We start from the raw sequence: 27,965 nt of genomic DNA on the forward strand, positions 1-27,965 counted from the left end.
AAATCATGGGGTGCTTTGGGTGGGAAGGGACCCTAAAGCCCCTCCAGTGCCACCCCTGCCATGGCAGGGACACCTCCCACTGTCCAGGTTGCTCCAAGCCCCATCCAACCTGGCCTTGGGCACTGCCAGGGATCCAGGGGCAGCCACAGCTGCTCTGGGCACCCTGTGCCAGGGCCTCAGCCCCTGTGAATAAAGAATTTCTTATTAATATCCACTCCAACCCTGCCCTCTGCTAGTTCAAAGCCATTCCCCCTTGTCCTGCCATATAAAATCCCTCTCCTCCCTTTATAAGCCCCTTTAGGCACTGGAGGAACCTCCTCAGTATTCACTGTGCCTCAGTGAACTGAGCCCTCTTTGTCCAGGCAGCTCAGATTAAATTAAAATTAAAATGACAGCTCAGGCTCTGCTCTGAGGCTGTCACAAACCCAGAGCCGAGCTGGCACAGCACAGCCTGAGGAGAGCCCAAAAATGGGGAGGAACTGCTCAGAAATGGGGATAAAGCCACCTGCTGGTGACAGGGACATTTATCAAGCAAAAATACACACACAAAACTCACAGGTCACTCAAATTTGAGTCTGTCCCAGGCTGTAGGGCACAAAAACAGCGTGCAAAGCATGTGTGCAAGGTCTGGATTTGTGGTGATGGCCTGAACCTTCCACATACCCAACATCAAACTGCTTTAATATCAAATCACTTTAATATCAAAGCCTTTTCCCAGCCTAACAAACACCCATTTCAAAAATTTCTAAACATTAAAAAAATATTCCCAGGCATGCAAAGCACTGCCCTGGCTTCAGGAAAATCCTGATGCAGAAAGATCCACATTCAGGTGCATTTTCTGGGAATTCTATGTCTGAGGAATTCAGACAGAGACAGAACTTGGTGAACTTTTTCTAGACATGGTAATAGCTCAAGCAGCAATTTAGGAATTAATTCAATGAGCCATTGTGTATTTGTTACTAAATCCCATCAGTGTTAACATCCAGGAAAACACCCCAAAGGTGAAGAATTCACCCATTTCCCCTCAGGATGACACACTGTAAATGTAATGCTCGGATTTGCAGCTTACACTGCCAGAGACCAAAGACAGTGATCTCTGACAGGGTAAAGCACAAAGTAACTTTTATATTAGGAAATAATTATTTCTCAGAGAGTGGTAAGGCCCTGGCACAGCTGTGGTTGCCCCTGGATCCCTGGCAGTGCCCAAGGCCAGGCTGGATGGGGTTTGGAGCAGCCTGGGACAGCAGGAGGCGTCCCTGCCATGGCAGGGGTGGAACCAGATGATCTTCAAGGTCTCTTCCAGCCCAAACAAATCCACGATAGTCCATTCTAAGTTATAACTCCCCTCATGACTCAGCCCAGCCCCTTTCTGGGACAGCTCTAAGGCTTTTTTGGGCCCTGCGCTCCTCACGCTCAGCCCATCACTGCCCGCCCTTTGTTGTGGGAGATCCCTCAGCCCCCGGCAGGCCCAGCCCAGGCCGCGGGCACCGCCACCTCCACCCAGCCAGAGCCGGGCCCTGCCCGCGCTCCGGCCTCCCTCAGGAGCGGCGCCGCCATTGTTCCCCTCACGGCTCCCTCACACCACAGGGGCCGCGGGCCTCGGGGCGGGGGCTCCACAGAGACCCCAACCGCGGGCCCTGCGGTGGGGGCTCAGCCGGGCGGCGCTGGAGCCGGGCCCACAGCGCTGCTGGTGTCGGTGTCGGTGTCGGTATCGGTGCCGGGTCGTGACTCGGCAGCCCCCGGTGGCGGCGGCGGCGGCGGCGGGACCCGCCCGGCCCCGCCTCTCACTGAACGCCCGCCTCCTCCCCACAGGCCGCCCTTAGGGACTGCGCTCCCATTGGCCGAGAGCAGGCCCTTCTGGCTTCTGATTGGTCCATCGCCAGCACAGGTCGTCTGTGGGCCGCGCGTCCTGCACTGCCATTGGTCCGGTCGTTTGTCACTCAGCTACGCGCGCTATTCATTGGCTGGCGCGGCCCGTCGGTCACCCCGAGGGTTATTTTGCCCTCGGGTGAGCCGGCAGTGCAGGCCGCGCTGTGGGGGCGGCAGCCGCTGTCACAAGCTGTCATTGCCTGGCTTCGCACCTGAGACATTGCGCCCCCTTCCCCAACTGCCCATTTGCCAGCGAGGCTGTCAATCAAGCGGGAGAGGTGGCACCTCGGTGCTACGGTGACAGAGGAAATTGAGCCCTCCTTCTTCCGTTTCCGAGTGGATGGTTGAGCTGTCCTTTTATTTTTCTGTTTCGCTTCCATTGGGCAGTTTTTCTGTCGGTCACCGCAAGGGGCGGGAACCAGGCTGCAGCACAGTAGGCAGGAGGAGACGGAAATGCGCATGGTGATTAGTTGACAGGCCATCAGTCACAGATTCTCCTCTCTGATTGGGTCACAGGGCCGTCACTCACGGTGGTGGGCGTGCCGCGTCACGGCACGAGGAGGGCTCCACTTTCTGGCACCGCCATTGGCCCACTCGACCGTCTGTCCGCCTTTCCCCGTTACCGATTGGTCAGAGGTGCTGTCACTCAGGCGGAGCCAGCCGTTTGATTGGTCAGCGCCGGGGGGGCGGGGCGCTGCGCGGCGGCTGCGCAGGGGGACACGGCGGGGAGGGACGGACCAGGAATTATTTTTATTTCTTTGTTTCCCGGGGAAAAAAAAAAGGAAAAAAAAAGGAAAAAAAGAAAAATAAACCAAAAAAAAAAGCCCCGCGCTCGGGAATCCCCCGCGGGGGCGGATGGTGCTGCCGTGAGCGGGGCGGGCCGGGCCGGGCCGGGCCGGCGGGATGAAGCGGCGGAGCGCGGACTGCAGCAAACTGCGGCGGCCGCTCAAGCGGAACCGCATCACCGAGGGCATCTACGGCAGGTACCGAGCGGCCGCCGCGGCGCCGGGAGCGGGCGGAACGCGGTCCCGGGGCCCCCCGGCCGCCCCCCGGCCCTGGCACCGTCATGGCGCCCCGGCTCCCCTCAGGCGCTGCCCCGCCCCGGGCCCTCCGCGCCCCGGGGCTCCGCGGAGCCGGGCGAGCTGCTGGCCGAGCTGCTGGCCAAGGTGCTGCCGGGGCCGGCGGGAGGGAGCGGCCAGAGCCGGCCCTGGGCTGGGGCCTGCGCCCGGTGGCGGCCCCGCTGCGGGGGCTCGGAGGTGGCAGCGCTCCGAGCCTCGCCGGTGTTTCCTCGGGGAGGTTTTTCCCCGTTTTTATTCGTTCCCAGAGGCTCAGGCCGGCACTGAGCAGCGGTTCAGCAGCAGGACAGCTGGGCTGCTGGCTCGGCTCCTCAGGCACGGTGTTACAAAGTTGTTTTTTCCGTGCGGTGGAAGGTGTGAGAGCCGTGGGAGCAAGGAGGGGTTTTTTTTGGGAATTCCCGCAGCAGGGATGGATGGGTTGGGGTGGTGGGGACACAGCAGGTGCCCGAGTCACCCCTGCCCTGGGGAATGAGGAAGGAAACAGTGCTGGAGTGAGGCGCACGTGGGATGTGCCTCATCCTGGCAATCGGGATGTGTTTTCTTGGTGTTCGCAGGCAGAACGCACCAAAACCGCCTTTGTGTCCCGACACCGTCGTTGTGAGTCTGTTTAAAGAGTATTTACATGTCAGACTTTGCGTGAAACGCAATAATTCTGCATTTCTCCATCAGCAGGGGTTTGGGGCAGGGGAGGCTTTGAAGCTTGTGAGAGCTGTAGTAAATGTGCTGCTGTCCCATTTCTGTTTCTAGTTCAGTGGGGTTGATGAATGCAGTGCCTGGAAACCTGAGCGAGCTCATACAATTCAGATGTTAACTTTGCATGAGGGAAGCAGCTGCTGGGGAGCTGTGACAGGAATAAAATTGTCCCAGTGTGCTGCTTATCCCACTTGTAGTGAATCTGTGAGAGTAGAGAGCTTTTGTGCTTTAGACTTTCAGGTTTTGGGAAAACGCTGCCTGGGAATGGCAAAGACAAACATCCCTCGTATAGAAATTATTATTCAAGGTGGAGAATGATTCAGATATACCGGGAATTGCTTATAACTGGGTTTCAAAAAGTCACTTTGAGATGACTGGCATGGAAGGTGGGGTGAGAGAAGGAGGGGGAATCAGGAATCAGAGGAGCTCCAGGAGCTGGGGGTGTGCAGCAGGAAGAGCTGCTGGAATCCTGGGGGACTTGGCCTCTCCTGGGATGCTTTGGCTCAGGAATGGGATTTTCAGCCTTTGTTTCACGTGGTGTTTTTGCTAAACAGAAACAATCAGTGTCCTCAGAGTGCTGTCCCACGGAAAGGAAAGAGAAATAGTGGGAAGGGTTTTCCCTTTGGAAATCTAAGCAGAGGGAGGTTCTCCTACGTGGATTTGGGATTTTCTCTTTTTTTTGGTTTCAATATTTTTTCACTCTCCACTCCATAACTCGGTGATCACATACAGATAGCTTCTCACAGAGCTACAGTTGTCTAAATTCTTGTAATTACTGCAGTTATTTATTCAGCTTATCTTAATTGTCCCCATCAGCTTACACAGGCCCAGTAAATGCATTTATCAGGAGGAAGCATCCTGGGTTTATGGGCAAAGCAGCCAGGCTGAGCAAACAGCACGATTGGGATGCCTAACTCTTTGTTTTGTTTGCTCTTTAAATTAAGTCTGATCTTAAATTAAGCCTGGTTCCCTGTCCAGCCTGGGAGTGTGAGCAAGGCCCAGCTGTCACTGAGACATGTGGGGTGGGAAAAGGAGGAGTTTTGGAGCAGGTGGAGCAAGGAAGGAATTGTCCTGCAGGGAAGCTCTGGTGGCAGAGTTCACTGCATGTGTAAAACTGAAGCTGATTATAAGAGGTGATAGAAAACCAGAACAGAGTTAGAAATATAAAACCCTGGGCTTCTGAAAGGTGTGGATGATCTGTCTTTCTGAATGGTGATTTTTGCAGTGACTTGTGCTCTTTGGAAGTATTGCAGGATCTGTGGAAAGAACTTTATTATCATTTAAAATAACTGCTTTCAACAGATCTCCAAACTCACCCTGCTCACAGCAGGAATTGGAGGAGCTCTTATTTCCACAGCTTATATTCCCAATTTTGCCTTCTCCCATGTAAAACAATGGCAACAATTTAAAAGTGCTGAAGTGATTTAACATCTACCTTTGGCAGCATGCATGCGTTAAACCCTTAATTGTTAATTAAAGTATTCATTGCAGCTTGTCACCAGTTAAACAATTAAAGTTTGGTTATTCCTGAGTCTTCCCAGTCCTCATCTTTGATCTGGTTCAAATCTGGTTCAAATCCTTCAGCTGCATTTGCTGATATTGCTTGCTGGGGCTCAGCTTGGTCCCACTGTGGTAGCTGGGCAAGTTTTCAATTTGAATTCCAAGATGAATTCCACACATCCCAGCTTGAACTGGTGCTGTCACATCAGCTGCTGGCTGCTGTCTCATGGGTTCCCTGACAATAGTCCTGAAATACTCCGTGTTCCTTCAGAGCCAGGATTTTTTTTAGCTGGGGATGTAAATTGCCCTTTATTCCCAGGCACTCCGTGGGCTGGCAGCCAAGTGGGTGCCTGCCAGGGGAGGCTGTCTCATCTCCAAGTGGCCCTGGTGGCACACGACAAGGATTTTGGGGTGTCACCACCCCTAAAACACTCCTGGGTCCCTCTGCCACTCAAAGCCTGAATGCCAAGGGCTGGATTTTTGGACAGCCAAATAAACTGAAAAGAAAACATCAGCACTACCTCCAGGAATGTGGCCTTTTTTAGGCTTTTCTTGAAAATCCATAATGATTCCTCCTGCTCATTTATCCTGGCTCTTTTTTTTTTTTTTTTTTTTTAACCAGCTTCCTGTAGAGGAGAAATAATTTTGTGCTGGAGCTGCCCTGGAGGTCTGGAACAAAGCAGCAGAGCTGCCTTTTCTGACTTGAACCTCAGTGCAGGGCTCCAGTGTAACTGAGCCCACATTTATTGTGGTGGCCCAGGGAATATCAGCCCCTGTGCCCTGGCTCTCACTCCCTGCAGATAAAGGGATTTTGGGGTTTTGTGTTGGATTTTTGGGGTTTGCAGGTGAATCCCCAGAGCTGGCAGGGGCTCCTGTGCTGGATTTTGGGGTTTTGTGCTGGATTTTTGGGGTTTGCAGGTGAGTCCCCAGAGCTGGCACAGCCCTTCCATCACTGCCAGGTTTTCCCTCGTGGCTCCTCCCTGTCCTCACCTGCCCCAGCTCAGGGATGGACACGTTCAGTGCCCTGACAAGCCCCAGAATCAGGAGGCAGGAACTTTCCTGGGATTTTAACGAGTCCCAGTAGCTTTCCTGGGATTTTTTTTTTTTTTTTGCATTTCTTCTCCTTCTCAAACCTGTAGCTGGCAAGAGTTTCACGTGGCCGGTGCCAGCAGTGATGTTTTGTGCCTTTCAGACTCGCTGTGCTCGCTGTGTTCTGCTTCTTCTGCCCACTAAGAATAATCTTAGATATCTCTAAGTGTGTTTATTTCTATAAAGCTTTTATATTTGCTAATCTCCACTCAACATCCCCGCTGTTGTGGCTGCTGGGTAACCCTGAAGTGAGAGGAAATGTTGATTATTTGGTAACTTCACCCAAATGCTCAAATTCACCTTTTTTTTGAAGCTCACCTGTGGCCTTGGCAGCCTGCCAGCCTCGGGATTCATTGTCTTGGATGAGTCAAATGCTGCCAAATGGAACCTGCCAGGATTCCCTCTCCAGCCTTTGGGCTTTGCTGATAATAGAGGGAGAGAATTAAAGCTTAATCGACCCCCAGCTTGGGTTTGGGGTGCAGAATTGGACCATTTTCTAGGGATTTTTGGCAGTATTTTTACCTTACAGCCAGCAGAGGATCTGCTTCTGCAGGGCAGTAAAAGGAGAACAAAGAACAAGAGAGGAAAAAAAAAAAAAAGGGGGGAGGAAAAAAAAAAAAAAAGGAAATGGCATCTGGCACTTGCAGGGGGAGGAAGAATAAGGAGGAAAATTATTTGTTTGTAAATTCAAAAGGGGAGCACAGGCACTGCAGGGTTATGAATAAATCTTTCTGTTCAGGGTACATTAGGCATTAATTGACCTTTCAGAGGAATTGCAGCAGTGTGATCACTGCTCCTCCCTGCCCTGTGCCCTGCACCCTCAGGATTAGGTGCTGCTCCCTGGGGAAAGCCCCATCCTTAAAACTCTGCCACGGCACATTTTTTTTATTTTTTTTTTTTAACATGTGCCAGGAAATTGGATAACCCAGATTTTAGGTGTTTTATCTGCAAGAATCTTCCCCTGGATTGGGATGCACCTCAGAATTGCAGTTGGCCTCGTGGAATATATTTGTAATAAAAAGGTTTTTTGTGGGTTTTTTTGGTTTTTTTTACCAAGGGATTTAATTCCTGGGGATGTTTCAGCTCTCTCTGCTGGGCTGGGGGCTTGCCTGAACACAAACCTGGCTGTGCAGCACCTCAGGGATTTGGGAGCAGGGATTTGGGATTTGGGAGCAGGGATTTGGGAGCAGGGGGTTGGGATTTGGGTTCCTTCCCTGCTGCTATCAACACAAGGATTGAGGATTTTAAATTTCCCTGTCCCTCTGGAATTCTGAATGGCTTTGGAGCCCCAGACAATGAGAAATGGTCTCTTTAATAGTGGTGGCAAAACCCTACACGTGTTGCATTGTTCCAATTCCACTTTGGAAGGTGCAAAGTGTCAGCAGGGCCCTTGGATTGATATGAATTTAATATCAGAAATCATTTTAATGCCTGGGGGACACAACTCTTGTTCAGCAAATGCTTTCACTTGGGAGTGGCACCTCAGAGCTGAGCAGGGTCAGTCCTGCCAGCCTTCATTTACTGGCAAAAATGGGATTCCAGAGGCAGGAAAATAAAAAATAACCACGAATGGCACCTGGGAAAAAGCTCCACAACACAAGCAGGAATTCCTGCCTGGGATGGTTTTATGGAATCCCTCACACCTGAGGAGTTTTGCACAGGTACAATTGAAGAGTCTGGACCCAAATGTCATTTTTAGTGTCAAATATTCTCTGAAGGCAGCTGCTTTTTACAGATTTTTTATGAGGATCTAAATAAATTTATAATTAATTTAAATAAACAGGGAAAGGCAGCCTGTGGAAACATCATCCACCAGGATAATGGGACCATGGAAAGGTTTTGGTGGGTTTGAGGGGTTTTGGTGTGGGATATTTTATTGATTTCAGGGTTTTGGTGTGGGATATTTTGATGCATTTCAGGGTTTTGGTGTGGGATATTTTATTGATTTCAGGGTTTTGGTGTGGGATATTTTATTGATTTCAGGGTTTTGGTGTGGGATATTTTATTTGGTTTGGGGGGTTTTGGTGTGGGATATTTTGATGCATTTCAGGGTTTTTAAATACTCCCATTGTAGTTTCATTCCTCCAAGCAGTAATTAGTGCCTGGGGTGGGTCCAGCAGAACTGAAAACTTCACTTCCTTCACTTTTCCAAGAGTTTGCCAGGAATTTGATTTCATTCCATTAAATGTGGAATTTGTTCTTCCTGGAGCCTTTTCCTTTCTTTTTTTCCCACCCCACTCTGTTGATAAGGGCACTCTCAGGCACCTCTGATCCCAACAAATCCAAATATTTTCCCAGCCCTGTGATTTGCACCTGACCTTGGCTGACAAGTGGCTGAGAATCTCACAGGTTCAGTTGTTTTCAGACCAGAATTTCTTGGGAATTTTTTGTGTTTTGTCTCTTTCTTCACCAGTTCCTAAAACAGAAATTCTGCCCTGCCTGGCCCTGGGTGCTTGGCACCTCCCAGCAAACATTGCAGGGCAAAGTTCTGCTGGCAGGGGTGGGAGAGGAGGGAAAACAAGGCACCAAAAGGGAAATTTGGGATTTGATTTAAAAGAGAAAAATATCTTTTAACCCCCTTTTTTTGTTGTTTTTTGTTTGTTTGTTTGGTTTGGTTTTTGTTTGGTTGGTTTGGGGGTTTTATTTATTTATTTATTTTAAAATTTTATTTTATTTTATTTTTTGTTATAACCCAATAGAGTGCAGCAAGGTATTGGGCAGCTGCAGTGCCAGATTTGGGGTGGTGGATTTTGGATGGGAAAAAGGGATTTTGTTTCTTTTTTTGGGACAATGGGTTGGGCTGATGCCCCAAGTGTCACTTGGGGATGAAGTCAAAATATTTTGGAGCTCTGGTTCCATGCAGGGCTCAGAGGATGGGAATGAAATCAGGAAAATCTCCAAGTTATGCTGCTCCCAAGCCTCGTTTAATTCTGATTTTTGGGTTTGTTTGTTTGTATTTAAGGGATCCCCTTTGCCTTCACAGAAATGTTTTAATATCCCTCACTGATAACTCAGAACCAAAACAATCTTTACCTTGCTCTAGGCTTCAAATGCATCTCAGATTCTTGGTGTTGTGTTACAGTCGTCCTTAGTTTTAATTCTGAATATTTTAATTAAAAAAAAAAAAAAAAAAATCAGTGAATGTGTTGGAAATGCTGACCTGAAATTTGCTTTTTGTGTGTCCCCAGCACGTTCCTGTACCTGAAGTTCCTGGTGGTGTGGGCCCTGGTGCTGCTGGCAGATTTTGTGCTGGAGTTCAGGTTTGAGTACCTGTGGCCGTTCTGGCTTTTCATCAGGAGCGTCTACGACTCCTTCCGCTACCAGGGCCTGGTGAGTGTGCAGTGCTCAGGGCATGGCACACTCACACAATCCCATCATCCTATCATCCCATAATCCCATAATCCCACACTCACACAATCCCATCATCCCATAATCCCACACTCACACAATCCCATCATCCCATAATCCCATCATCCCACACTCACACAATCCCATCATCCCATCATCCCATCATCCCACACTCACACAATCCCATCATCACATAATCCCATCATCCCATCATCCCACAATCCCATCATCCCATCATCCCACACTCACACAATCCCATCATCCTATAATCCCATCATCCCACACTCACACAATCCCATCATCCCATAATCCCACACTCACACAATCCCATAATTCCATAATCCCATAATCCCACACTCACACAATCCCATAATCCCACAATTCCACAGTTACACACTCACACAACACCACAATCCCACAGTCACACAATCCCACAGTCACACAATCCCATAATTCCACAATCCCACAGTTCCACAATTCCACAGTTCCTGACCCTCCTGGGGCACAGGGGATCCTGCTCCAGGATCTTGGAATGTTCTGGAAATATTCCACAATTCCTGACCCTACTCTGCTCCTGCATCCTGGAATATTCTGGAAATGTCCCACAATTCCTGAGCCCATCCTGCTCCAGAGTCCTGGAATATTCTGGAAATATTCCACAATTCTGCAATCCCTGAACCCCTCTGGAGCACAGGGATCCTGCTCCAGGATCTTGGAATGTTCTGGAAATATTCCACAATTCCTGACCCCACTCTGCCCCAGGATCTTGGAATGTTCTGGAAATATTCCATAATTTCAGAATTCCACAATTCCTGACTCGCCCCAGGGCACGGAGATCCAGGGAATCCTGCTCCAGAGTCCTGGAATGTTCTGGAAATATTCCACAATTCCACAATTCCTGATTCCTCTCTGCTCTCTCATGGATGTTTTATCCATGGGAATTGGAAATGAAATAAATGAAATGAAATAGAAATTGATCCAAACCACAGAAAAATATTCTTTAAATTCCTGAGCTGGCTTGGAATTAATCAGAATTCTGTCAAACCTTATATAAATGGAAACAAGCTTTCTGTATTGTTTAAAGACTGTATTATTAAAAATTATTTTTTTATTATATTATTACTATTATTACCATTATATTATTATTAAAAAGAATTTCTGTATTATTTGAAAGAAAACCCTGTTATATAGAGGTATTTTTATATTAATATATGTATATACATACACATATACTGTCTGTCTATATATAGGGTGTTGTATATAAGATTATATATATTATATATTTATAAAATAAGTAAAATTGAATAAACAGGTAAGTAGAAATATTGGTATAAAATTATAGCTACTAGATATTTGATATAAATGTGTTATTTGAATTAATTAGAATTATATATAACCTTATATATAAAAACAGGCAAGACTTTTTGTATAGTTTTAAAGAAAACCCTTTTATATAGATTTTTTTTATTTTTATGTATATATATACACACATGCTGTGTATATGTAGGGGTTTATATATATAAAAATATATTTTAACATGTTAAAATATATTAAAATTAAATAATCATGCAATATTATTATTATAGCTGTTTGATATTTGAAATAAACGAATTCTTTTAATTAATCAGAATTAGATATAACTTTATATTTATGTAACCAGGCAAGACTTTCTGTATTGTTTTAAAGAAAACCTTGATATATAGAATTTTTTATATTTTTATATATGTGTGTATATATATTTATATATGTGTATATATATACATATGCTATCTCTATATCTCTAGAGTCTTTTTAATATAAAATATCTTTTAATATATATTTTAACATATTAAAATACATTAAAATTAAACACGTAATACTAGAAATATTGGTGTGCTACACAACAACAGCTACTAAATATTTTCCATAAAATGTATTTTAATATCAATATAAAGGTTTGCAATAACCAAAATCTGTTTTTTATCCCCTCCCTCTTTTCTTCCAGGCCTTCTCAGTATTTTTTGTGTGTGTAGCATTCACCTCCAACATCATCTGTCTGCTCTTCATCCCAATCCAGTGGCTGTTCTTTGCTGCCAGCACCTATGTGTGGGTACAGTATGTGTGGCACACAGGTGGGGCTTTATTCTTCATTTATTAACTCATTAATAACTTCTTTATTGACAATTTCTTGACAATTTTTCTTCATTGACAGCTCCCAGGGCTCCAGGGATAGCTCACATTTTTTTAGGGATAAAACACTGGTACCTCACTTAATGCAGGTTTTTGGTTTTTTGTTGTAGAGTTAAAAATTTTTAGTTTTTTGTTTTGCACTCACATCTCCAGTAAACAGGAGCTAGAGGGGAATAAAAAGGAATTCCAGAGCAGTTAAAAAGAAAATTCAATTCCTGACTTTAAAACTCTCCTGATTCAACAAACAGAGCACACAGAGAATTTGTGACAACCTTCTGTTCTTCCCCACTCCATTGGTGTGCTGCTAATTTAATTGATAATATTAATTAATAATATCAGGTATCTCAGTGCTCAGTTTAATTCGGTTTTAGCCAAGCTGGGTTCAGGTGCTGAGCTGGTGACACCTGAGGCTGCCCTGGCCCTTGGGGACTCAGGTGGGGAATTCCTGTCCCTGTCCTCCCTCTGCTCTTCTGGGTTTGTTCTCAGAAATCCCTGGGCTGGGATGAGGTTTTAGCTCCTTCCCTTCAACCCAAACATTTTTAGGGATAAAATCCAATTCAGTGTTCATTTTAGAGGTGACTTTTCAGTGCCCAGACCCTGGGCATTGGGGTTTTGTTTTTATTCAGTGTGAGCCCCTGGGGCTCGTCCCTCTCTCAGCTCTGTCACAGTTTAGTGGCTGTTGGTGACAGTGGCAGCTGCTGGGAGCCACCTGGGGCCCAGTTCCACAAACCTGCAGCTCTGGGCTCCTTTTCAGAGCTCTGTCCATGTCTGGAAGCCTCATCTGAAGCTGTCCAGGGCTGATGTTTGGAAGGAAGAACCTGATGGGCCAGTTTGAGCTGATTTAATATTTTAATTCATGGCAACCTCAGGAATTACTCATTTTCATGATGAGAACTTGCTTTTTATTCCCCTCCTTTTTATTTTTTTTTTTCAAGTTACGATCTTCCTAGTTGAAATCTTGTTTCCTTAGACTCCTGAAATATTTTAAAAATCACTTTCAAATCCTTGCTGCCTGTGCTCTGTCCCTGAGGTGCCTCTGTTCCATTTCTCTCCACAGAAAGAGGGGTGTGCTTACCAACAGTATCACTGTGGATACTCTTTGTTTATATTGAAGCAGCCATTAGATTTAAAGATTTAAAAAACTTCCACGTGGACCTTTGTCGTCCATTTGCAGCACACTGGTAAGTGCTTCCTTTTCCTCTTCAACAGCAAAATGAACAATCAGGGTTTTTATTTGAACTTCAGGGCTTGGCTGTTCAGTTTTCCCTTTTCAAATTCTGCCAGGAAATATTCCATGAGAAATGTGTGGACACGAGGACCCAGTGCCACATTTGTGTTGTTCGAGGAATTCGTAATGTGAATATCCCAAAAATGTCTTGAAAACAAAACCCACTTTATAGATAATTTTCTATAGAAGTTGTTCCATTAATTAGCAATAATTTAATTAATAACATGGCTTTTTTTGTTGGTTTTTTTTTTCCTCCTCTTTAGCATTGGCTACCCCGTTGTGACTTTGGGCTTTGGCTTTAAAAGTTACGTCAGCTACAAGATGCGTTTGAGGAAGCAGAAGGAGGTGCAGAAGGAGAACGAGTTCTACATGCAGCTCCTGCAGCAGGCCCTGCCCCCAGAGCAGCAGATGCTGCAAAGGCAAGAGAGGGAGGCAGAGGAAGGCAAGTTATCCCTTCGTGTCTTCTCTGAGAATTTAAAAAAAAAAAAAATCAACAAAAAAACCAACCCCAGACGTGCTGAGGAGAAAAGGGTTGGTGTGCTGAGCTCAGGGGGTGGCAGTGAAATGGTTAATGGGACAGGGAAATGGAATTCTGGCCCCTCTGCTCACCCAGTGCTGGGTGAAGCTTGAGTGTTTATTATTAAATCCCACTTTCCTGCCTGGAATGAGGCAAAAAGCCTTAAAATCAAACTTTGGGTTCTCTTTTGTAGAGAGCCTCCAATGCTGATTGTTTCCTGCAGGATTGATGCATGTGTCCATAATGATTTTTTTTTTCTTTCTGTGGCAAGGTATTGATGGATTTAATGAACTAAATTGAGGTTTTGTTGGTTTTTTTTTTTCACTTTGGTGTTGCAGCAGCCAAAGGATTATCTGATATGGATTCCTCAATACTCCTGCAGCACAATGGAGGCATTCCAGCCAATAAAAAAATCTCTGCAACGTTGCCAGAGCTGGAATATCGAGAAAAAGGGAAAGAAAAGGACAAGGATGCAAAGAAACACAACCTTGGAATAAACAACAACATTTTGCAACCTGTAGACTCTAAAATACAAGAAATTGAATATATGGAAAACCATATCAATAGTAAAAGATTAAATAATGATCTTGTAGGAAGTACAGAAAACCTCTTAAAAGAGGACTCATGCACTGCCTCGTCCAAAAATTACAAAAATGTCAGCGGGGTTGTGAACTCCTCACCCCGCAGCCACAGTGCAACCAACGGGAGCATCCCCTCCTCATCCTCCAAAAATGAGAAAAAACAGAAATGTGCCAGCAAGAGCCCCAGCACACATAAGGACTTAATGGAAAATTGTATTCCTAATAACCAGCTAAGCAAACCAGATGCACTGCTCAGGTAAGTGGGGCCTGAGCCTTGTCTCATCCTCCTTGCTCCATCAGGGCTTTTTTTATTGGGAAAATGTCATTTATGGTAAAAAAGACAGAGCTGTGTGGTGGTGCTGGGGTGAGATCTCCAGGAGATGTGTAGAGCTGTGTTCCTGCTTTTTGTTGGAGCTGCAGCCTGGAGCAGATGGTTTCATTTCTGGCTCAGGATCTGCTCCCCTACCTCTGTTGTGAGGCACCACAAATACTCTGGTAGAAAGAAAAACGTGGAGAAAATCAGCTCATGTGTCCTTGGCAGCTCCTCTGTGGAGCCACCCCTGCCTCTCCAGGGAGCTCTCTGGGGTTTCTTGGTACCTGAACAGGTGTTTGGTTTGGGTTTGGTTTTGGTTTGGTTTTGGTTTTGGTTTTGGTTTGGTTTTGGTTTGGTTTGGTTTGGGTTTGGTTTTGCCCTGCTGCAGGCACAGCTCTCAGGGATTCCCTGGGGACCTGGCAGCCTGGAGAATCCCCAGCTGTGCCCCTGCTCCTGGCACTTTGGGGGGAGATGGATTTGGGAGGTGCAGGGGCTCACCCTGGCACAGATGGTGCTGTCATGTGGTGCCAGGAAAAGCAGCAGTGAGAGAATGCATGGAGAGATGTCTGCAACAAAACCCATTTCACTTCTGCCTTGCTCCAGCATTTTCCACCTGGCTCCTGCCTCTCCTGTTCCTTATTCCACCAAGTCAGTGTTGGCCAAGTTAATTGGCAGATCAGGCTTGTTTTCCCTGCAGGTACCTTTGATAATTGGGCTTTTGTCTCTGAGGATTTCTGCTGTGGGAACACAATTATTTCAATGGAAATATTATTTTCTCCTCTGCCCCTGATTGACATACCCTTGCCAATTAAACACCCAGACTAATTGCTACCTAATGCCTGTAGAGAACTTGGTGAGGCAAATCAGAGAGCAGCCAATCAATCTGATCTGGGAATGCCAGGATTGATGGAATAAAATCCTGCTCCAGCCCCTGGCCAGGGTGTTCCCATTCTCAGCTTCTTTATAAAGTTTTTAAAACTCTTTTTAAGGTTTGTTTGCTCCCCGAGGCACAGAAGGCTCAGCTCAGTTTGCTGCAGTTCCAAACATTCCTAAGTCTTGAGAAGAGGGAAGGGAATTCCTTTGGGAATGACCTGAGAGTTGAGTGGCTGTGACAGGGACTGGGATTTCAACCTGATGTGTTTAAAGTTTCAATTCCGTGTTGAAATCTTTAGGTGGGAGCTTAGGGCAGGTGGTCACTGCTTGCCCAAGGTGAGTTTTGATGACAGAAATGAGTTCACCATAAAACCAGATCCTGTCCTTAGGGAATTGCAGCTCCTGGAAGTCTCTGGGGAAGGGCAGAGAGCAGAGCTCTACTCTGAAAGTGCCTTACTGTGCCCTGAGAGGGGACAGCTTCTTCTTCTGCTTTTGGGGTGTGTGGGGGTGCAGTTGAGTTAAAAATCCCTGCAGCTGTTTCTGGTCCCTGTGCAGGCAGCCCAGGAGCACCAAACCAGCATCCTGCTCCCTGAAATCCTGGATGAAATCTCATTTCTGCTCGGCCTGGCTCTGTAACTCCCACACCAGTGAGAGCACAAACTCACCTGACAAATTGGATGGAATGGATGCACTTAAATTTAAAAATTAATGGTGCTTTTTTTATTTTAGCCTTGTCAATTATCCCATCCCTGGAGTGCCAGGCATTTGTTCCATCATCTTTTCCACTTCCAGCAGCGTTACTCATTCCTGTTATTAAACTTCCAGCGTGCACTGGAGCCTGAAAAGGGCTGAGTGAAGTCCTGCATTTGTTCACACTCAGCTCACATCTGCTCAGCTTCCAAATAAAGCTGCTTTTCCTGCCTCAGTGTCCAGCAGGGTGGCAGACCCGAGCTGCTTTCCTTTTGTGTCCACAGAGCGTGGCCCTGAGCTGAGTAACCAGGAGCAAATGGAAAATATTCCTTCTGCTGCTGGGGATTATTCAGGAGTTTTACAGGGTTGTTACCTTTGACACACTTGGCCTGACCCATCTGGAAGGGTCCTGCTAGTTTAGGTTTATTTATCTATTTTATATGTACAGCTCTGCTCTTACTTGAAGCTAAGTTTTTATTTTTTTGCTCTGTCTGGTGGAATGTCAGGGTTTGGTTTTTAGTGCTTGGTTTTGTAGGGAGGAACTTCCTGATGCCCATCCCTGGGAATTGTTCTGTTCCTGCTGGCCAGAGCTGAGGGATCCCAGAGGAACCTCTGGCCTTTTCTGAGACATTTCCTGAGGGTGCTGAAATCTGCAGCTGCTGGTCCAGCCCTGGATCTCTGGGATCTCTGGGATGTCAGTGCCTCTTTCCCAGCTCTGGTAACTTGATTGCTCCATCTGGGACCAGCCTGGTGTCCCTTTGCACTCACTGTTTGTCAGGAGGCACAGAGCAAATCCATTTTTTACCACTTCACTCATTTCTGAAGTGAAACAGATTTAGAGCCTCAATATATGGAACAAATCCAAGCTGTAATTGCTGCAGAATTCTATTTTTTGTTGTTGTTTATTGCCCATTACTTTACCCATGGCCTGGCCCTGCCTTTTTAGCACCCTTAAAAATCCCTGCACTAAAAGCACACAGAAAGCTGGCAGGGCAGAGCTGTCTGTACCCACAGAGCTCCTGCCTTTGGCACACGAGGTGATGAACGAGCTGTCTCATTTACTAATTATTCCCACAGATAACGAGGACATCTTGTGACAGTTGGGCTGGGAAAATCTTTGGGTGAAGCAAAAGCTGCTCTGCCCCAGCTTATTTCACTTCCCTGAAATGCTCTGACCTGCAGAGGCACAACCTGAAATTTTTAATGTGAATTTCTGGCCGTTTGGTGCTAATATTGTAAAGTTTTTTGGCAGGAGGTGCCTCTTGCTCACCCCCAGTGCCTGCAGTGCCATTAAATCAGCTGCAGGATTCCAGGGGATGGCCAAGCTTTGCCTGGGAAGGCAACAAAATCAGGAAGGTTGGGAATAAATGAGGGATGTGGGAGGCAATTCCTGCTGCCAGACCCTTCCCAGGGCAGGAGGGTGCTCAGAAACAGAGCAGCCTTTGGGAATGGGAGCAGCCTGCAGCAGGGAAAGGAGAATTTCTGTGAATTCCTGAATTTTTTGGGGAATGAGAGCTGCTCCCAGGGAGAGCCTCTTAATTCCAGCAGGGAAAGGAGAATTTCTGTGAATTCCTGAATTTTTTTGGGGAATGAGAGCTGCTCCTAAGAGCAGTTCAGCAGGGAAAGGAGGATTTCTGTGCATTCCTGAATTTTCTTGGGATTGAGAGCTGCTCCTCAGATCCTGTTAATTCCAGCAGGGAAAGGAGAATTTCTGTGAATTCCTGGGGTTTTTTTGGGAATGAGAGCTGCTCCTCAGCAGGGAAAGGAGCATCCAGGCTCTGTGGCAGAACTGGGGCTTTTGGAGAGCATCTCAGGGCCTGGTGGGCACTTTAAAATAATCATTTTTATATAAACTGTGTTTCATTCGAGTGCAATCACCGGGTGATTATGGGATGGAGCAAACTGAGCAGCCAGGCATCAATACTGGGGAACATAAAATCCGAATGGAGCCGCCTTTAACAATCCATCAATTTGGGGAAAAACCTCCCTCTGCGAGGTGATCCTGATGAATTCTCCTCACCAGGAATGAGGGGAGGTGCTGCCCAGCACAGGAAATGGGGAAATCTGCAGTTGGGAATGCCAGAATGGAGGGATTGACCTCCCTTGTATAAACAGCCCAGCAGAATCTGCAGCTAAAACCTCATTTCCAGAGCAGTTCTGTGTGCAGAGCAGGGAGGAACATCTTCCAGAACTCAGCTTTTTTTCTTTGCTCCCCCTCCTCTCTAAATCATTTCCTCCTGGAAATGAGAGACTTAAACAGCAAATGGAATCAGAGTAAGAATAGCAATAAAGTGAAAAATGTTGGTTTGGGTCATTTATCAATGTCCAGCAGTGCAGCAGGGATTTTTTTTTTTTTTTTTTTTTTTTTTTGGTGTTGTTTTACCTTGCTGGGCTTTTTCTTTTGGAGTGGTGTGAATGTCCTTGTGGGAGCTGTGACCCCTGTGACAGTGCTGAACTCTCTTCTTGTTTTCTCCTTAATGAAGTTGTGTCTGTGCCTAATTGGGGCAGGTCTGGCAGAGGAATCCTCTGCATGGTGATGGATTATCCATTATTATGATTATTATAAAGTCACATTATGATTTTCCTGGTTTTAGGGAGACAGGAGCCTGCATTTGCTCTGTAATTGGCAGAAAACAGATATTCCCTGCTCTGGTGTTTAAAGCTGCAGCAAAACCTTCAATGTAATGAAAAGGGATAATTAAAACCTGCTAAAATCTCACTGTGGGACCTCATTCCAAACAAGTGGAGAAAGCAATTTCCAGTGGTTTTGTGTGGCATTGAGTGGAAAGAGGAATTTGTGTTAATTTTTTACAAGTGATGTATTGTGGCTGTTCCACCCTCCCTGACCCAGAAATTCAGTGTATTTAGAAGGAAAAGCTGTGCCTGTGGCCTCATCTCTGCAGGTTTTTTGCTGGAGCAGCCCTGGGAACTCTCAGGTGCAGGAATGGCTCCAGAGCTCTGAACTCAGGGCACTTCTCCTGTGCCAAAAATACAAATTCAGCCTTTCCTGTGGCAGCACCTCTGAGCTCTTCAGGTTTTATCTGCTCAAGGCTTCTTTTTCTGCAATACTCAATACCCAAAATAAATCCTGGGCTGTCTTAGTTTGGCATGGTCTGAGCTATAGGTAAAAGCTATTTTATCTTCAGTTATCTCTTCAGTGTAGCCATGGATATTGAAATTATTTCTGGGTAAAATGGGATTAAGGTGTGTTCCTCTATTGAAACAGCATTTTTCCACCTATTTATGAAAACCTGGATTAAAACCAGTCAGCTGTTGGCACACCCCAGCCTGGTGGGGGCTCCTACAGCCTCTCACTGTCTTTAATGAAAACTTTGCTCTCAGGGCTGCAGCTTTTTTGGCAGATGAGATGAAACTCTGATTTCTGTGCCCCACAACTGCCCTGTCCATGATTTAACACAGCTCAGGGTGGCCCCACTCACCTGAAAGCAGCTGCTGCTGTTCCCATTGTGGGGCTGAGGTTGCAAATCCTTTCCCTCAGCAGAGCAGCAGCGTTGAAGGGATTTGGGCACTTCCTTTGAGGTGAGGATTTGCTTTGTGCTGTTGCTCTTTGCCTGTGAGTTGATTTTTTATTTTTTTTTTTCTGTTTAAGGGTGCTTTTGGTCATTTCTAGTGCACTGAAGGAATTGATTTTTCCCAGGGGGGATCTTCCACAGAGCTGCTGGGCTTGGATTTGTCTGGGGTGTCCCAGCCCAGCCAGGCTCCTCCTGCCTCTTCATTCAGCCTCTCCCAAATCTGGGTTCTTGTTAAAACCAATTACAAACTGTTCCAAACCCATTTCTGTGTTCCCACAGCTTTGGTGACTCCCCACTTCCCCCCTGCATTTATTGGATCTTCTCCCTGCTCATCTCTCAGTGCTTTTTACCTGAGATTTCCCTGCACTGAAGCCCAAAAATGTTTCCTTAAATCAAAAAGCTGCAGTGCTGAGTGTCACCGAGGGCAGCTCTTTTTGCCTTTTTTTGTGATTGTTCTCCTCATCTTAAGGCCCCACTGCCACTAATTCCGAATGGAACCAAGGAAATAAAACCATTTTCATCTTCCTTGTGGCCATTTCAAAACTCTCCAGTCAATAGCTGGCACAGCAAAGCAGGATTGTGGGAGAATGGCTGGGGTGTATTTTTTTAAATAAGTGTTTAAAAAGGTTGATTATTCACCTGTGATGGGTTTTTATTCTAAGAATCAATAATCTTATTTGTGGGGGGAAAAAAATCAAAGTGAGCCGAGTGCCTCCATTGCAAAACGTGTGTTTTATTTAACAATATTTTAATTAATAAGATTACATGAATCTTCAAGAACTTTCCAAAGCTACAATTTCGAGTGTAGAGCAGATGGTCTCTGTTCAAGAGCAATTAAAACTAAATTTACTGACTCCTGAGCTGGGCATGACTGAACACATCATGTGCTGCAAGAAAACAGCGACACATTGAGGTGACAATCCAGCTCTGGGAGCAAACCAAACCCAGCATTTGTGGACAGAATGAAATCTGTTCATGTGTGGCTGTGTCCTGGTTTAGAACTTCTCGGATTTGAGAGAAAATGGAATTCCTGCAGGGAGGCTCTGAGGCGTGTGTGGCTCTACATGGAGTTATATAAAATTTTATATAGAATTTTGATTTCATTAAAAAAAATTATATCAAATTTTAATTTAATTTTTAACAACCATATATAAAATTTTGATTTAAAATTTGTATTTTATAGAAAATATTTGTTTAAAATTTTGATTTTCTATAAAATTTTATATAAAATCTGATTATTTAGCAAGGACACAATCAGAGAATTTTGAGAGTCCATTGGTTGGGAGGCTGAAGCTTTGAGGGTTTGGTGTGAGCTTTATTCTGCTTTTTTTATAGAGCACACCTGAACCTTGGGGCTTGAGGGATGTCTTGGTTTGAAGGACAGGCGTCTGCTAAGAAAGGCAGGAGCCTCTCTTGGAAATGGCAATGCAAACATCCTCCCTCCAAATTATGATCATTTTGAAATTAAGGAGCTCTCAGGCAAAGAAATGGGAATGGGAATAACAGTTCTTTACTGGGAGAATTCCAATAGCAATGCAGTATTGCAGAGAACAAACCCAGAGCAGGGGCAGAGGGAGAATCCAACCTGACACCCCATCAGTCAGTCAGGGTTGGTGCAGTCCCATTCCATGGTGGCTGCATCCTCCTGCAGTGACAGATGTGGTTCTGCTGGAGCAGGGCTCCTGCACAAGGTGCAGTTTTCCTCCAAAGCTGCAGGGATGATGTGCAAGGCTCTGGTTTTCCTCTGGGATCCAGTGGGAAAAGGCTGCTCTGCTGTTCCAAATCTCCCCTTTGATCTGGGTAGGAAATGCTCGGCTCCTGCCCTGGCTGGAGCATCTCCCAATGGGATGATGGAATTTGATCAGCCCTGCCCTGGGACTGCATGGCCATGGACAGGAGAGATCTCCTGGAGGGAGGATGGGCTGTGGGCAAGATAAAGATAAAAACCCCAGCTGGTTTTTAACAGCTGGCCCATGAACAGGAGATCTCTCCCACAGAGGGAACATTGTCCCACCGGGTTTTTAACATGACCCATTAACAGAAGGGATCTCCTGGAGGAGGGATGGGCTGTGGAGAAGATGAAGAACTCTGCCCCAGGTTTAACACACGACCCATTAACAGCAGATGTCCCCTCTGGAGATAAGGGATCCCTGCCTTTTTAACAGCTGCTGGTAGAACCCACACCTTTGGTCACATCCTGTGTTACAACCTAAGTCATTGCAGGGGTGGGGGTGGGGGTGCAAGGAAGCTGAAAAATCCTTTTGGAATTCTTTTGGCAGGTTGGAACAGGACATCAAGAAGCTAAAGGCCGACCTGCAGGCCAGCAGGCAGGTGGAGCAGGAGCTGCGCAGCCAGGTGAGCTCGCTGAGCTCGGCCGAGCGCGGCACCCGCGCCGAGATGGGGCAGCTGCGCCAGGAGAACGAACTGCTGCAGAGCAAGTAGGTGCTGCAACCAGGGCAGCTGCACACACACAGCACTGCCAGGGCTGGGCCTGGGAGAGGGAACCAGGCTGGGAACAAACACTGAGCTTTGTCACCCCTGTGTAAATCATAGCGGGATAAAGGATTGGTGAATGTCAGGGTCGTTTGGTGATTGAATGTGGTTATTGTTTAATTGTAACAAGAATGGTGAGAAATGATGGAATCACAGCAAGAATCATGGAAAACAATGGAATCACAACAAGAATCATGAGAAACAATGGAATCACAACAAGAATCATGAGAAACGATGGAATCATAACAAGAATCATGAGAGGATATTTGGGGGGTCTAATCAGGATATTTGGGGGGGTCTAATCAGGATATTTGGGGGGCCTAATCAATGTATACAATACAATAGAACAATGTGTATACAATAGAATAGTGTATGCAGTAGAATAATATGGGTTTAATAATTGATATATGGTTATATAATGAAAAGGGTATAAAAACGTGTCCATCTCAGATCAAAGCCTGGTTTGGGTTGGGAGCAGAACCCTGAGCTGAGCCCTGCCCTGTCCCTGCAGGTTGCACAACACTGTACAGATGAAACAAAAGGACAAACAAACCATCAGCCAGCTGGAGAAGAAGCTCAAGGCAGAGCAGGAGGCACGGACCTTTGTAGAGAAACAATTAATGGAGGAGAAGAAGAGGAAGAAGTTGGAAGAAGCAACTGCAGCAAGAGCTGTGGCCTTTGCTGCTGCAACGAGGTGCTGTGCCCTGGGGGGCCTGTGCTGGGCCTTTGGTTTGAAATGGCTTTTATTTTAAAAAAGTTTTATTTTAAAAAACCTTTTATTTAAAAAAACCCTTTTATTTTAAAAAAGTTTTATTTAAAATTGCTGGCCCAGCAATTCCTTTATATCAAAACTTGCTTTCATTTTTTATAGAACCTTCTGTACATCTGGGCAAAATCCTGGGATTTGGGGACTCTCCCACTCAGCTCTGACAGGGAATTGGGCGAATCCTGGGATTTTGGGTTCCCCACTCATCTCTCACAGGGAATTGTGCAATTCCTGGGATTTGGGGTTCCCTCACTCATCTCTCACAGGGAATTGGATAAATCCTGGGAATTTGGAGCTCCATTCCAGTCATCTCTGACAGGGAATTGTGCATTTCCCGGGATTTTGGGTTCTCCCCTCATCCCTGACAGGGATCTCCCGGGATTTTGGGGTTCCCCCTCATCCCTGACAGGGATCCCCCGGGATTTTGGGGTTCCCCCTCATCCCTGACAGGGATCCCCCGGGATTTTGGGGTTCCCTGCCCTGTGTGTCTCCTGCTGACGGGGTTGTTCCCTGCAGGGGGGAGTGCACCGAGACCCTGCGCGGCCGCATCCGCGAGCTCGAGACCGAGTGCAAGAAACTGAGCCTGGACATCAAAGTGAAGGAGGAGCAGATCCGGGAGCTGGACATGAAAGTTCAGGTGCAGCCACAGCACCTGGGGCTCGGGGCAGCTCCCAAACCCCAAATCCCTGCAGCTGCAATCCCCAAATCCCTGCAGCTGCATGGGGACAAGGCTGGGGAGTGCAGGTTCCTGCTCTGCCCAGGTTCGAATTCTCCCTCCTAGGCTCCAATTTTTCCCTCCCACGCTGACACTTTTTACCTTCAGGCTGACATTTTAACCCCCAGATAATATTTCCCCCCCCCCAGACTGACATTTTTGTGTCCCAGGCTGACATTTTTTCACCCCTGGGATGACACTTTTATCCCCAGACTGACATTTCCCCCACCCAAGCTGACACTTTTTACCTCCAGGCTGACATTTTTTTGCCCCTCAGATGACATTTTTACCCCCAAATGACATTTTTTCCCCTAGGATGGCACTTTAACCCCCCAGGACAACATTTTTCTCCCCCAGATGACATTTTTTGGTCCCTAAGTTGACATTTTCCTCCCTTAGGATAACATTTTTGCCCCTCAGATGACATTTTTTATTCCCAGGCTCACATTTTTCCCATTCCCATTGTCCCTGCAGGAGCTGAGGAAGTACAAGGAGAACGAGAAGGACACGGAGGTGTTGATGTCTGCACTGTCAGCCATGCAGGACAAGACCCAGCACCTGGAGAACAGCCTGAGTGCAGAGACCAGGATCAAGCTGGACCTGTTCTCTGCCCTGGGAGATGCCAAGAGGCAGCTGGAGATTGCCCAAGGTACCTGGCAATTCCATTGCACACAGGCTGGGCAAAATCCTGGGGTTTGGGGGTTCTGTTCCACAAAAATTGGGCAAAATCCTGGGGTTTGGGGGCTCAAATTTACACAGATTGGGCAAAATCCTGGGGTTTGGGGGTTCTGTTCCACAAAAATTGGGCAAAATTCTGGGAATTGGGGGCTTCATTCCACAAAAATTGGGCAAAATCTTGGGATTTGGGGGCTCAAATTCACACAGATTGGGCAAAATCCTGGGGTTTGGGGGCTCCATTCCACAAAAATTGGGCAAATCGTGGGATTTGGGGATTCTATTCCACAAAAATTGGGAAAAATCCTGGGATTTTAGGGCTCCATTTCACACAGACTGGGGCAAATTCCTGGGATCTGGGGATTCTATTCCAGGAAAATTGGGCATTTCCTGGGATTTTGGGCTCCCCCACTCAGCTCTCACAGGGATTTGGGCAAATCCTGGGATTTTTGGGAATGTGGAGTTTGAACCATCTGAGCTCAGCCTGGCAGCCCAAAAATGGTGATGGGCATTAAAATCGGTGTATCAATAAATAATGGCTATAATTGGTATTATTTCAATAAATAATAGTTATAATAATAGTTCAAATAGGTGTTAAAATTATTTGTGGTTGTTTTCTGCATTTTGTAAATCATCACAAAGCTCTTTTAAAGCTCTGAAAGAAGTCTCTCTTTAAAAGAGATAAATTAATTAAATTAAGGTTGTTATTAAGCTGCTGTCCTTTCATCCTAATAATAATATTTTATGATTATAAAATAATTATTTATTATTATATTTAAAATTATTACAACAAAATTCATTTATTTATTTTAAATGATTTATTACGAAAATATTTATTTAATTATTGCTATTTACTCCTCAAGTAAATAAAACCTAAATTTGGGGAAAATCCAACCTGTGATGCCACCAGAGGGAGCAGAAATCCAAGATAAAACCCAGGCCAGGCTTTGTGCAAACCAAAATTGAGCCAAATTCATGAACTTTGCATTTAGCACCAGTTTAATTTCATTAAACACCAGATTAATTTCCCTGCAGGAGGTTGTTTGATTGCAGGAATATTTAATTGGAGGGAGAAATTGTTTTGTTTTGTTTCAGCAATGGAATTTTTTGGTCACCTGGTTTCAGGAATTGCTGTGAGTGGTGAAAGCTCAGAGAGAAATGCTGGGAATGGGAGAGTTTGGAAAATTAACAGGTTTTAACCTGGCCAAATTTAATTTTATTGCTTATAGTTATTAATTATATATATTATTATTATTTTTTATTTTAACATGGCCAAATACTTGGGCTTTTGTGAAAAGTTTGGAGAAGGGGAATGGAAAAAGGCAGAAAAAATGAGATTAAATAGAAATAATCTCAGGGGGTGGTGCAGCAGTGAATGCAAAAAATGCAAAATTCTGATGGGGGTGTCGAGTTTGGGTCTGTGAGAATTCCAGATAATTAAAAGCAGATAATTAAAAACAGATAATTCAAAACAGGTAATTGACCAGAAATGAGGAGATGATTCCAGGATATCAGGAGATGATTCCAGGAGTTTCACATGGTGATTTCAGGGCTGACTCAGGAATATCAGAGGAGGATTTCAGGATTTTCAGGGGATGATTTCATCAATACCAGGAGATGATTTCAGCATTTTCAGGTTATAATTTCAGGATTTTCAGGTGCCCATTTCAGCATTCTCAGGAGATGATTTCAGGAATATCAGGGGATGATTTCAGCATTTTCAGGTGCTGATTTCAGCATTCTCAGGAGATTATTTCAGGATTTTCAGGGGATGAATTAGGGAATATCAGGGGATGATTTCAGCATTCTCAGGGGATGATTTCAGCATTCTCAGGAGATGATTTCAGCATTCTCAGGCTGCAGAAGGGACCATCAGGAGGTGCAGGCTGTGAGTGCTGTGCTTTGGTGTCTTTGCAGGGCAGATCCTGCAGAAGGATCAGGAGATCAAGGAGCTGAAGCAGAAGATTGCAGAGGTGATGGCAGTGATGCCCAGCATCAGCTACACGGCAGCCACCAGCACCCTGAGCCCCGTGTCCCCACATTATTCCTCCAAATTCGTGGAGCCCAACCCCTCTGGACTCGACCCCAACGCCTCTGTCTACCAACCCCTGAAAAAATGAAACCAATGCCAAGGTTCTCTGGGCCCCCAGGGCTCTCTTGCAGTCAAGATGAAAAATTATTTCGTGTGGGAACTGTGTTTGTTGTCATTTCCAGCAGGAGAAAAGAGCATTGAACTAGAACTGCCCATCCGGTTTTGGTTTTTTGGTTTTTTTGGTTTTTTTTTTTTTTTTTCTTGTAAATTTTTAGAAAACCTCACAGAACTTTGAGATTTGTTTTCCTTGGCCAACGCATTAAAAAACAATTCTTGGTTTTCAAGTAGCCAATTTTGCCTTTTTATGTATTCTTGCATGGTTTCCTCTTGAAAAACCAAAAAAAAAAAAAAAAAACTACAGGGCTTTGCTTGGTTTTGAACCCTTTCTCCTCAGTTTTTTATTTAATGGTCAAATTGGATTTGCAGATTCACCCAGTGAGGAAAACCCTTCAGTTTTCCCAGTGAAAGGGGTAAAACAATCCAACAAAGCTTTGATTTATAAATGTATTAAATACAAACACGTGGATGTTGCAGAAGATAATTTGATTTTTTTTTTTCCCCCCCTCAAAGGACCAAACAAATTCCAGGGGCGTTGTTTAAGGGAAGGAATAAAGAATAGCTGATGATGTGCTGGTGGTTGTTGTGTGAAATATTTATATTTATATCCCCATTGGTGTTTTTTAGTCATTGAGAATTGCTAAACAGTCTTGTTCACAGTGCCTTGGGAAAAAAAAAAAAAAAAGAAAAAAAAAAAAAAGACATTTCAAGAGGAAACTTGATGGTTTAAAGTATTTTTTTTTCCCCCTCTCTTTTCACTGTCATCCAGTTTCTGTATCCAAGCTCATTCCAGAGCCTGCTGTGAGCTGCTCCTGGGAATTTGGGTGTTCCAGGTTTGTTTTGGGGCAGAGAAAAGCTCAGAGTTGTTCTGTAGCCACAGGTTCTGCTCTGGGAGCCCCAGATCCCCCCAGGACAGGGAAGGAGGAGCTGTGAAATCTTCTGTACACGAGACACTGGAAAGCTGCTTAATAAAAGCTGCAGTTCTGGGGGTTTCTTTTATTTGGATTTTTGATTTGATTCTGATTTTACACTTTTATCTCCCCTTCTGTCTCGATGGTTTCCAGCCCAGCTGCCAAAGGGGTTTTTGGTTAAGGGGTTTTCAATGGAAGTCACAAATTGAACAAAGTTAAAAAAAATGTGTATTTGTACCCACAAAAAAAAAAGTGTTTATGCCCTAAAAAAGGAGGGTTTATACCCACAGAAAGGGGGAGTTATACCCACAAAAATGTGTATTTATACCCACTAAAAGGGCGGTTTGGACCCACAGAAAGGGGAGTTTATACTCATAAAAAGAGGGGTTTCTACCCACAAGAAGGGGGTTTGTACCCACAAAAAATATCTGTCTATACCCACAAAAAGGGGTGCTTATACCCAGAAAAAGGGGTGTTTATACCCACAAAAATGTGTATTTATATCCACTAAAAGGGGGGTTTGTACCCACAAAAAGGGGGGTTTGTACCCATAAAAATGTGTGTTTATAAAAAGGGGTTTTTGCACTGGTACCTTCTGCAGTGGGTCAGAGTTTGGGAGGGTTTGGGGGATGCCAAGTGAAAACCTTCCCATAACACCAAATGGGTGTTGATAGAAAATCCAAGGAAAATTCCTCGGTGTCCTGTCCCCAGCAGCCACGAGAGGGCTCAGGATTCCCTGGGTGAGCCTGGAGATCAAACCCTGAACTTTCCCCACCC

The 27,965-nt window shown here is 45.5% G+C and overlaps 1 protein-coding gene across 4 annotated transcripts; it reads left to right on the forward strand.

Moving 5' to 3' along the window:
* The first annotated feature begins 2,567 nt into the window (after positions 1-2,567).
* MACO1 (macoilin 1) lies at positions 2,568-27,276 on the forward strand. 4 transcript variants are annotated; one of them, XM_014885639.2, is made up of 11 exons: positions 2,568-2,852; positions 9,416-9,557; positions 11,560-11,686; positions 12,802-12,925; positions 13,236-13,414; positions 13,828-14,326; positions 21,759-21,917; positions 22,484-22,666; positions 23,255-23,375; positions 23,928-24,102; positions 26,046-27,276. In XM_014885639.2, exons 1-11 carry the CDS (start codon positions 2,773-2,775, stop codon positions 26,246-26,248), a joined length of 1,992 nt encoding a protein of 663 aa, XP_014741125.1. In that variant the 5' UTR covers positions 2,568-2,772; the 3' UTR covers positions 26,249-27,276. The 4 variants fall into 4 exon arrangements, with proteins under 4 accessions (XP_014741125.1, XP_088034344.1, XP_088034347.1 ...); XM_088178218.1 differs by having other exon boundaries at positions 21,759-21,834; XM_088178221.1 differs by having other exon boundaries at positions 2,573-2,852; positions 13,831-14,326.
* The last annotated feature ends 689 nt before the right edge of the window (positions 27,277-27,965 follow it).

Source organism: Sturnus vulgaris, chromosome 24, assembly GCF_052056855.1.
Source record: "Sturnus vulgaris isolate bStuVul1 chromosome 24, bStuVul1.hap1, whole genome shotgun sequence".
NCBI lineage: Eukaryota > Metazoa > Chordata > Aves > Passeriformes > Sturnidae > Sturnus > Sturnus vulgaris.